The sequence below is a fragment of the Oncorhynchus masou genome, chromosome 21 (genome assembly GCF_036934945.1).
Source record: "Oncorhynchus masou masou isolate Uvic2021 chromosome 21, UVic_Omas_1.1, whole genome shotgun sequence".
In the NCBI taxonomy this organism is placed as follows: Eukaryota; Metazoa; Chordata; class Actinopteri; order Salmoniformes; family Salmonidae; genus Oncorhynchus; species Oncorhynchus masou.
Window position 1 is genome coordinate 17578270 of NC_088232.1, and position 12049 is coordinate 17590318.

Below are 12049 nucleotides of genomic sequence, written 5' to 3' on the forward strand. Positions count from 1 at the left end.
GTACCTGCAGCAATGTTCCAACATCTAGTGGAAAGCCTTCCCAGAAGAGTGGAGGCTGTTATAGAAGCAAAGGGGAGACCAACTCTAAATTAATGCCCATGATTTTGAAATGACATGTTCCACATACTTTTGGTCATGTAGTGTCTATATACTGTAGGCCTAAGGCCGAGACAATAAAAAGACAATGGCAGAGTAAATTCAACCACACCTTTGTTTCATCACAAAACCGGAGAGCAACACCTGTCCAGTGAAGTCCACAAAACATACTGCATGTAACAAGCAGTTACATGACCTACAGCATGATCAAGCGAGTTAACCTTTCCAACATTTTCAGACTACAAAACAACTATTGATTTAGAACCACGGAGAGTTACCATGCTGTAGGGTTGTGTGTGTGTGTGTTTGCGTGTGTGCCCGCAAGTAGAAAAAATATGTTGACTCACCCCACTTGTAGAGAAATGCCCATGCCATCCTCTTTCATGTTGCCTAAACGGTCTATGATTCTGTCATACACGTTTTAATTTTTGTTGTCCTAGTATACCTAGCTAAAATGCTTGCTCTCGAGCCTAACTTCCTTTCATGGGCAACGATGTGCCAGGCCAGCTAGTTAACATTAGCCTGATGTTACTACATCTAGCTACATGTTGAACTTCCATCATCTTAGGCCAAGGGCACAATGTATGAGTTTATGGTTGGAATCGCCATTATAATTATTGGCCAGTATGTAGAATTAAGTAAAACCACAAATCCCTATCTCCATCCATGTCTAATTTAGGAAAAGGCAGATTATATGAGATGTAACAATTCAAGTGTTCTGTCAATGATGTTTGGCTTCTAATGTGATGTGATTGGTGTGAACCCAAATCCAAACTGGCTTCCCTTGATGCTTTTATTTAGTGTGCCATTCACAGCTGAGCTCATTCAGTTTAGCTCAATGCTGATGGCCTAAAATGATCAAGGGAGGCCAAATGCTCGCTGGCTTCCCTTGCATTCAGCGCTTGGGCAGCAACAATGTCATACTCTTTTTGACCAGACAGCATGGATGGCCTACACATACAGAGATAGAGGGGCACTGTTTCGTTCGCTTGGATGCTTTCTCCAGTGATATACATTCAGCCTCTTGCGAATTGAAGGACATTTACGAAACAGAGAGATGAAAGATATTTTTTTTTGTGTTTTAAGCAGCCAATTTTTCTAAGAATGTATTATGTTGGAATTTTTACTGTTACAAAAAAAATTATATACAGGGGAGGATGAAACATTTTTAACTTATGTTTATTTATTTCACTTGCCAGTATATCAACCAACAAGTGGTTGAAATGTTTTATTTTTAATCTGATTTTTATTAATATCAAATTTTTACTTTTTTAAATGTTTTAATTTATGTATAATTAATTTCTTCCCAGTACGGGACCTCCTATATGTGCGTGCGCTTGCACCAAAAATATTTAGGGGCCTAATCATAGAACATTTACATTTACATTTAAGTCATTTGGCAGACGCTCTTATCCAGAGCGACTTACAAATTGGTGAATTCACCTTATGACATCCAGTGGAGCAGCCACTTTACAATAGTGCATCTAAATCATTTAAGGGGGGGGGTGAGAAGGATTACTTTATCCTATCCTAGGTATTCCTTAAAGAGGTGGGGTTTCAGGTGTCTCCGGAAGGTGGTGATTGACTCCGCTGTCCTGGCGTCGTGAGGGAGTTTGTTCCACCATTGGGGGGCCAGAGCAGCGAACAGTTTTGACTGGGCTGAGCGGGAACTGTACTTCCTCAGTGGTAGGGAGGCGAGCAGGCCAGAGGTGGATGAACGCAGTGCCCTTGTGTGGGTGTAGGGCCTGATCAGAGCCTGGAGGTACTGCGGTGCCGTTCCCCTCACAGCTCCGTAGGCAAGCACCATGGTCTTGTAGCGGATGCGAGCTTCAACTGGAAGCCAGTGGAGAGAGCGGAGGAGCGGGGTGACGTGAGAGAACTTGGGAAGGTTGAACACCAGACGGGCTGCGGCGTTCTGGATGAGTTGTAGGGGTTTAATGGCACAGGCAGGGAGCCCAGCCAACAGCGAGTTGCAGTAATCCAGACGGGAGATGACAAGTGCCTGGATTAGGACCTGCGCCGCTTCCTGTGTGAGGCAGGGTTGTACTCTGCGGATGTTGTAGAGCATGAACCTACAGGAACGGGCCACCGCCTTGATGTTAGTTGAGAACGACAGGGTGTTGTCCAGGATCACGCCAAGGTTCTTAGCGCTCTGGGAGGAGGACACAATGGAGTTGTCAACCGTGATGGCGAGATCATGGAACGGGCAGTCCTTCCCCGGGAGGAAGAGCAGCTCCGTCTTGCCGAGGTTCAGCTTGAGGTGGTGATCCGTCATCCACACTGATATGTCTGCCAGACATGCAGAGATGCGATTCGCCACCTGGTCATCAGAAGGGGGAAAAGAGAAGATTAATTGTGTGTCATCTGCATAGCAATGATAGGAGAGACCATGTGAGGTTATGACAGAGCCAAGTGACTTGGTGTATAGCGAGAATAGGAGAGGGCCTAGAACAGAGCCCTGGGGGACACCAGTGGTGAGAGCGCGTGGTGAGGAGACAGATTCTCGCCACGCCACCTGGTAGGAGCGACCTGTCAGGTAGGACGCAATCCAAGCGTGGGCCGCGCCGGAGATGCCCAACTCGGAGAGGGTGGAGAGGAGGATCTGATGGTTCACAGTATCGAAGGCAGCCGATAGGTCTAGAAGGATGAGAGCAGAGGAAAGAGAGTTAGCTTTAGCAGTGCGGAGCGCCTCCGTGATACAGAGAAGAGCAGTCTCAGTTGAATGACTAGTCTTGAAACCTGACTGATTTGGATCAAGAAGGTCATTCTGAGAGAGATAGCGGGAGAGCTGGCCAAGGACGGCACGTTCAAGAGTTTTGGAGAGAAAAGAAAGAAGGGATACTGGTCTGTAGTTGTTGACATCGGAGGGATCGAGTGTAGGTACTACATATAGAATCCCTGTTAATTTAATAGGATCTCTGTGGGCCTAGCTGTAATGATTTGTCATTTAACTTTTAAAATGTATTACCTTTAATTGTGGATTAAACACAACCAGTCATGATGCTTTTTATTTGATTGTCAAACGATCTCTTCAAAGGGCTCCTTTACTAGAACCTAGTTTGGAAAACCCTGGCCTACACCACCAGTTTTCAAGTCCATCCGCTAATTTTTCATACATCTGACATGAAGTAATGATAAATAATGGTGTAACAGCCTACAGTTTTCTTGACATTTTGTTTTCATTATTGTGAGAGGCTCATGTTTTACCGGTATGGCGTACCCCCATGGTGTAACCCCCCCCCCCCCCCCCCTTGCTGGGATGCCATACCGGACCGTACCGCCTTACTTTTACCCCTGATTATATAAAAAATCTTAGCTTAACCAACAGTCATTGGTTGTAATAAATGCAAATACAGACATTGGCGGGAAAATAGACAGAAATGGGAAAGAATGGTTAAATCAGAGAATCTTGAAAGGTGAATAATTCCACCTCAAATAACAATAAAATGCATCACAAAATGTATACCTTTGGAACCAATTGTCAACTTGCATAATTTCTATGTTGTGGCGTATCAATCACGGAAATGTGTAACATTCTTGATTGATTGGTTAAGGAATAGCATCACACTTACCAGACCATGCCTTTTGAAAAAGCCCATATATGTTTTTATTGAGTTTCATTAGTACTACATAAAGAATGTAACTATGTAATTTTGGGTGCAACACATGCCACATGTATAAAAAGAACAAAAAAATAAATAAATACACAGTCACTTATCTTTTAAATTAGATTTTTCATATTCAGTATAAACATTTACTTGACAAAGATTGTTGCCATGAAGTTTGGATCATCCTGTACACATAATAGTATAGACAAATAATAATCAATAATGAGCATTCAAGTCTACATTATGCTGTATCCAGAACTGTCAAAAAACGGTGTCAGCTTCCACTAGTATAATAAGTGGAATGTTTGCCGGTACATGCCTGCATAGCTTCGAAATGGTAAATAGGTCTTGTATGTTCAATGAAATGCACATTTTCACGATATCTGCAATCCATATAGGAGTAAATTTGAAACAGAAGCTTTGTTTTTTTTTTACCTATCACTTCTTGCAACTCGTGGAGGGATTCTGCACCATCACAGACCATTGTAAACTTAGATTTATTGAGAGATTAGAAGATTAAACCTTCAATAAAAAGTTGGTTTATATAAAAGTACCTTTTGTAGGAACGCAGTATGTCCAGTAAACTCTTAGGGCTTTTCGTATCTGGCTTTGGAAATTCACAAGCTCCGGACGCCATGCTTGAAAGCCAAGATTTGTTCAATTTCTGCCGTGCTCTGTGCTACTGTAAACATATTGATATGTGTGATGTTACTTTGTATTGTAAATCGAGTGGACAAACGTACAGGCTGAGAATTCCAACCAGTTTGGAGTTATCATGGCGCATTATGTATCCAGCAATGCTAAGAGTGATAGGTGGTTGATACCATTTGAAGATGGATAAGCATTGGCCTGGTGTTGATTGATGGCAACAGTGCAATAGAATAATATTATCAGGGAAATATAGTATATCATCAGCAGCATATTTATTCACTAGTTGTTCTATAGTGCTGGACTTTAATTCAATACTCAACTTTCAGATACATCTGGACTCTGTGTGAGAGGTTACAACAAGGGCTATCATTCAAAAACTCGTGTCATATTAATTACAGATACGTAATGTTATTAATAATGAGGGCAACATGCTCCCACAGGAAGTTAATAATATAATGGTCTGGTGAATCACTACTGTACATCCCATGCAACAATACCAAACGCTTTTTCGGAGGGTTATTTCTGGAATACCGCTCTTGAGGATGCAAAAATTGAAGAGGTTAGATTATAGAGTCTGAACACATAACACATGCATGCAAAGATTGGAACCTACACAGTTCCAGTCTCTATTTTTCCAAGAGCTCAAGAAGTTTGGATATTATAGAGACGAGTTACAATTATCATAGGAATTATTGTTCATTACCAGTATGTTAAGCATTAGCATTAGCAGCTAGCTGCCACAGTGTACATGGATCATCTAAATACTGCAAGAACAGAATAATTCAATGTATAGCGCTTCACTGATATACAAGCTAGCCTAAAAGTGAATGTGTAAATGGAGTAGGATTACTGGTGTACAATTCACATTGGCAGGTTAGGTTTGATAAAATATAAACGTATCATGATATTGTGTAATATAATATATTCAAAATGATTCAGCTATTTCACATTCTCATGCATACAACCACAAGAAGCGAGTCCATTGAAAAATAGTCCAAGCATAATTTTTTTTCCTGTGGAAATGGCTGAGAAGAAGAACTTAATGAGACATTAAAACATGTGCTGCCTGTCCAAAGAGAGTGTACACGTCTGGTTTTATACAGATGAGCACCTCCTTCTCACTTCTGCATATCACACTGCAAGAGGAGCACGATGGAAGGATCACTCTTGGCCGCCTCTTTGAACTCATCCAATGAGATTTGGTCGTCGTTGTTCTTATCCATCTTGCTGAAGATCCTGTCCACCCTCTGCTCCGGTGTCAGGCCGTCCTCGTTCATCTTCATCATGATCACAGTGCCCACCATTTTGTAAATGGCCTAGAGAGACACAGGGGACGACATGGAGGGATGATAAGTAAGGCAATACCACAGAAAGGAACAGGGGTATAATTAATGAAATACCTATTTTCAGACAGCCTTAGTTAATATGTTAACATGTTCGAAGTTTAATCTCAATACTACTGCAGTTATTTACCAATGTTCCCCACAATATAACACCATAGTCCTACACATTATCCTGATTATCTAGCTAAACTTGACCGTCCTCTGTCTCAATGTTTCCTTTTAGCCATTTTTGTCTTTGCAGAATACATTCTAATAACATGCACTGCTGATTACTTCAAACTGGATAGATAGCTTTAACAAATGGTATATAAACGGCATGGTAACAATCCAGTGTAATTTGTTTTAAACACACAGTATAGGGCTGGTTTCCCGGACACAGATTACACTGGATTGTTACCATGACGTTTATATACCATTTGTTAAATGGACTAAAAAGCTTTTTTATTTTACCCCCTTTTCATGGTATCCAATTGTTAGTAATTACTATCTTGTCTCGTCAACTTCCGTACGGGCTTGGGAGAGACAAAGGTCGAAAGCCATGCATCCTCCGAAACACAACCCAACTGCTTCTTGACACAGCACACCTCCAACCAGGAAGCCAGCCACACCAATGTGTCAGAGGAAACACTGTGCACCTGGCTACCTTGGTTAGCACGCACTGTGCCTGGCCTGCCACAGGAGTCACTGGTGCACAATGACAATTGTGCATCGCCCCATGGACCTCCCGGTTGCGGCCGGCTGCGACAGCTAGCCCTGCGATGCAGTGCCCTAGACCACTGCGCCACCCGGGAGGCCTCCTAAAAAGCTATTTCAATGGAGGAAATAGCTTTTTAATCCAGAATGTGGCTTAATCTGTGTCTGGGAAACCAGCCATCAATGTGATTCCTTACCTCGATGATCTCCAACATCTCCACCCTGGTGATCTTGCCGTCTCCATCCAGGTCGTACATGTTGAATGCCCAGTTGAGCTTCTGCTCGAAGCTGCCACGTGATGTGATAGACAGGGCACAGATGAACTCTCGGAAGTCGATGGTGCCGTCGCTGTTCTTGTCGAAGGTCCTAAAGGCGTGCTGTGCAAACTTTGATGCGTCACCATACGGGAAGAACTGCAAAGTAGAGTGATTGATTGAGAGACAGCTGTGATATCCAATTATTTATTCATTATTCACTGAAAGGAACAGCTTCCTTCAGTGTTGTGTATTCATTGATGCCAAGGGAAGCCAGGCTTCCACCAAAAATGTACCAAGAAAAATCTAATTAAACAGAAATGGTTTTATCTTTCGTCTCTCTGTGTTTCAGAATTTTCCTTCAATTCACAAATGCTTAATGTATCTCACCGGAGAAAGCATCCTAGTGAGCGAAACAGTGCCCCTCTGTCTCTGTATGTGTAGCCCATCTATCTAATGCTGTCTGGTCAAAAAGAGTATGACATTGTTGCCGCCCGTAACATTGGATGCAAGGGAAGCCAGCGAGCATTTGGCCTCCCTTGATATTTATTTATATACAATAACAGGCCATCAGCGTTGAGCTAAACTGAGTGAACTCAACTGTGAATGGTCCTGGCACACCAAAAAAGGTGTCAAGCGAAGCCAGTTTGGTAGGCTAACTAGTTAGAATAGAGAGCAAGCATTTTAGCAAGGTAGCCTGGGAAAACAAAAACTAATAGTGTGTACTGTATGACTGAGTCATAGACCGTTCCGGAAACATGAAAGAGAGGAGGATGGCATTGGTAGTAGGGTGAGTCAACATGTTTTTTCTACTTACGCACACACAGAAATCAGTACCATGGACAGCCACATGATATTTTGCTTACGTTGATTGGACTAAATTGTTTTGGGTATCTTTTAGTTGTCACTGTATTAGACTAAGTATAGGTGAGTGATTTGATGATGTTGAAATGTTACATTTGAAACGGTGCTGGAATAGTGGAGGCAGCTCCTGTTTTCTTTGTGACTTGTGGTAACTCTATAGTGTTGGTTTAGTAGTCCGAAAATGTTGAAAAGATTAACTTGCTTGACCATGCTATAGGTCATGCAACTGTTTGTTACATGCAATATGCTTTGTGGACTCCACCGGACAGATGTTGCTCTCCTGTTTTGTGATGTAACGAAGGTGTGGTTGAATATATTCTGACACTTGGTCTTCTTATTGTCTCGGCCTTAGGCCAATATATCATGGTTTTCTAGGCATATGAACTAACAGGTAATAGAGCAAACAAAGCCATTTATCACAACACAGGTTGTAATATGGAATATTTCCTGGCTTGGCTCCCCAGTGATTTTACCCCCACACCTCTACTGGTTTCCTTTGAACCATTTACAAGGATTCCATAATACATAGCTCAGAGGGACAACTGTTCAGGCATTATGATCAGTTAGAAAATATATTGAACAACAGTGCCGTTTAAATACGAACAGAGAAATCAAAACCTTATTCCGCTCTGTTCTAGCTTCACAAAGATTTCTTAGAATCACATTATATAATCATGATATCAATAATTTCCCTAGTTAGAAGTTATAACACCATATAAATAATGTCTCCAGCATGTGAAGCAGATGTACCACAACTGATCTGCAATAAGAGAATGTAGCCAATCACAACACACCTTGACATAGAGCTGTTGGAATTCGTCCAGGTTCAGTCTGCCACTGGGGCAGTCTTTGAGGAAGCCTTTGTACCATTGCTTGAGCTCGTGTTCGTTAAACTCTGTGCTCTTCACCAGGTCCTCCATCACCTCAGGGGTCAGCTTGCTGTTCTGTTTTCCCATGGTGCCTGTTGTGCAGGAAGCACATGACCAAAGAGACTCAATAACATAAAACATCTCTGAAAATGATGACTGGGAAGGATTTATACTGATTAGAAAGGAAACTCCAGCACATGGGTGATCTTGATGCTTCGCAACATTTAATGGATCCAAGACCAACGTTTCGGTCTCAGTAGACCTTCATCAGGGTATTTTTTTATACCAACATGTAGTACAATATAGTACAGTACATAAGGCATTTCATTTGAATCATGGTGAGAGAAATAGCCTATCACACATTCAAATGTATGTTGTGCATTATAATGCATTATGCATAATGCATAAGGTGTTATAAACGTGCTTATAATGCGTTATAAAGAGAGGGTTTTCATTGGAAGTGTAACCAACAAGTTTGCTCTCAAACCTGCTTTGTTTCAAACAGTCCCTTTATAAGGAATGAAATTAGTAAAAAAAAAATAGATAAGACTATTCATCAATAATGAATTGCTTTGCCTGCCTGATGCCAGTGTTCTATTTGTGTTTTCTAAATCTGTTGGCACCACAGTCTCTGGCCTGACATCACACAGTGCCAGGCAGGAACACTGCAGTCAGCAAGACTCACACCAAGCGTTCGATCATTGCCTATCATGTAACAACTGAGGTCTACGTTTTACCTGTAGCCTATAGTCTCTTGGGACAGACTTTCGCATGCGAGTTTTGTTCTGGATTCCAAAATGACCAATAGCCTGATGTTTAGTGTTCGTCCCAAAATGTACAGTGTACATTGGTAGTTTATTATATAGGGAATAGGGTGCCATTTGGGACGCATCCTTTTAACTGCAGTTCACGTTTAATAACGTCAAAGTATAAACCTCTAGAGGAATCTATTCATTAATGAAAACGAAGTGAGTGATAATGACATGTCCTCATCCCATAATGGAGTAATTATATGAAGTCAGCAGTATGTAACCCATAGAGTACATGGGCAATAATAATAATAATAATATATTTATTTCATATAGCGCTTTTCATTACACAAGTAATCTCAAAGTCCCTGTAAAAACAAAACAGGCATTCATGTTGATCTCGCAAATTCGTGGGCGATGCCTTCCGCAACTTCAGATGATAACACGATGAAAGAGTGAGGGAGTCTGTAGTTAGATAGGAGTTGATGCGGTTCTCATCAGACAGGCAGCATGTTTTGGGCGGAGGGAGGGAGCATCCATGGTGCAGTACTTCATTAATCCTTTAAAGCCATTGACTAGATAATTAAACAAGGGAATCAACCCAACTTGTGAGCTGCTCTCTCACAGTGGATCATCATCTTAAATAATAAAAAGTCACAAATCTGACAGCCTAGATTGGCAGTGGCTACTGTTTTCATCTGTTCTGCCAATATGTTGACTATGGAAACTATACATGGGCCTTCATACAGTTGCCTTATATGCTAAAATGTTATCCTGTCCTAGAAAACATAATACAATGAACTCAAAGACTAATTGTAAATTGACAGTTGTGGGAGACCATGGTAACTGGAACAACTATAATATGACAAAAGCTGTCGATGGCCTGAGGTTTAGGCTATGCAGTAGGCATACATTGTGATGGAGTCATTGACAGCAAGCACCGTGCTTGAACCAACAACCATGTAGCAGTGCACTTTCTATGCCAAAAAGGTGCAGACCTCTTTGCAGAGGCCATGTATGCCCTATACAGGCACATTACACAATACACAGGCACACTACATTGACACGGGCTTGGCCTATTTGCACTATATGTTGCATACCCAACATTTGGCGCAAAGGATATTGTTCATTAAAAAAACGACATATATTTAGATGATGCTATCAAAAGGCTTGTATTGAAATAATTTGGATCTTACATAACATCAAATGAGACTAAGGCATGGAATGACCTTGAGCAGGAACATTTTGCTTGAAGATGAGAAAAGAGATCAGAGGGAAGGTGAAAATGGGTTTGGCTCCTACGGTCTGAAGGCTTAATATTCTAGTCCCATAGATTCACGTCGTTCCAAATATAAAAATGTATAGTTGTCCACATCACATGTACGCGCAACACTAACGTCATGTGGAGAAAAAAAATGCAATTTAATTGCAGATAGAACATGTCGTTTCAGATATCCAGTTCATGGTATAAACCTGCTAGGACATAGAGGGGGGTGTGCAAGTGCATTCCGATAGAAACGACGCAGTGGTGTGGGAATTAAACCTGGTTAGTGATAACCCGCCCGAAATCACGCCACTCACTCATGTCATTTTTCACCATGCGCACCATCTAAAAATGATAAAAACGTCAAAAATGAACTATCAACCAATCAAATGACATCTGGTCATTCTCGTGAAATGTGAATAAACCAACGGAAAAACAAGATATAAATATTATTTTCGAAATATAATTAGTTAAGCATGTTTTTATATTTCTAAACGTTATGCAAATGTTAATGATGGATGCACATATCCACCAAATAAAACGCCAAAACCTCTCCCCAAATCTCATTCATTGAAACGTGTCTATAAGGGCAGGAAAACCCCCAATTATGTGATACATCGTGAATGGAAATTATTATATCGATAGACAACCATCTCAAACTATTTAAATACATGCCATGCCAACATAAAAACGACATTCTGCAGACACATGCTTCTTACCTTATTATACAATTTTTGGAGATGCTATTGCTAATGGTCGTCTGCACTGTCGTGTATTGTGAGACAGTAAAAAACCTCCCGATGATCAAGAGTGGCCAAATGGGAATATACCCTAAAATTGGCCTCTTCAAGACGCAGAGAGAAAAATAACGGGTTCCCGTGCTATTCCAGATGAGACAGGCGCAGGCAGGCAGCAGCGGCAGTAGGGACCGATCCCACGCTAGTCTTTGGTAATGCGACTGTAGACATACGGCGTCACCCGTGTGCATCACAAATTGATCTTATGTTGACTGTTGTCTCTGGGCATTGCTCCAACTGATTGATTTTATATTTGCGTTGATAAAAGAAGTATAGGCCTATCTATGACTTATAAATCGTGTTCCCTTTCAGCACGAATAATTACATTTATTGGATAGGTAGGGTTATGGATAAATTATGATTGAGTTGACCAAAACCAGTCAATAAGCACATCCAGCATAATTAAATATGTATTTTACCCTGGGGCCTTTTATTTGGTTTTGTTGAAGGGCTATGTATCATAATGGAATATTCAGTAAATATTTACACTTTAACAGTTATATTCAATCAGATTATACCACTTACATGCCCCTGCAAAGCCTACTGCAGTAAGGCATGTTGCCCTATTCTACATTTGCAGCGATTTCTGCATGTAGCCTATGTAGCCTAACTTCCAATGCAAACATGGCTGCAAAAAAGGATAGGCTACATATACTGTTTGACTAATTCAAATATACTGAAGTAGCCTGTAATAAAAAATGTTGCACCAGGAGGGAGCAGAACTATCTGAATTGACATACGATTGTGTCACCATGTGGACACATTTGGTAACGTTTAATTCTTATTTTTCCATGAATCCTAAGCTTCATTTCATTCTGTAAATTGGTTGATATCACAAAGAAAGATGCTCCTCAAACCATA

At 41.1% G+C, this 12049-nt stretch overlaps 1 protein-coding gene across 1 annotated transcript; it reads right to left on the reverse strand.

Moving 5' to 3' along the window:
• Window positions 1-3677: 3677 nt before the first annotated feature.
• On the reverse strand, window positions 3678-11375 carry LOC135507877 (visinin-like protein 1). The gene is made up of 4 exons (XM_064927613.1): window positions 11111-11375; window positions 8304-8470; window positions 6589-6804; window positions 3678-5671 (listed from the first exon to the last, which is right to left on the reverse strand). Exons 2-4 carry the CDS (start codon window positions 8463-8465, stop codon window positions 5474-5476), a joined length of 576 nt encoding a protein of 191 aa, XP_064783685.1. The 5' UTR covers window positions 8466-8470; window positions 11111-11375; the 3' UTR covers window positions 3678-5473.
• Window positions 11376-12049: the final 674 nt, after the last annotated feature.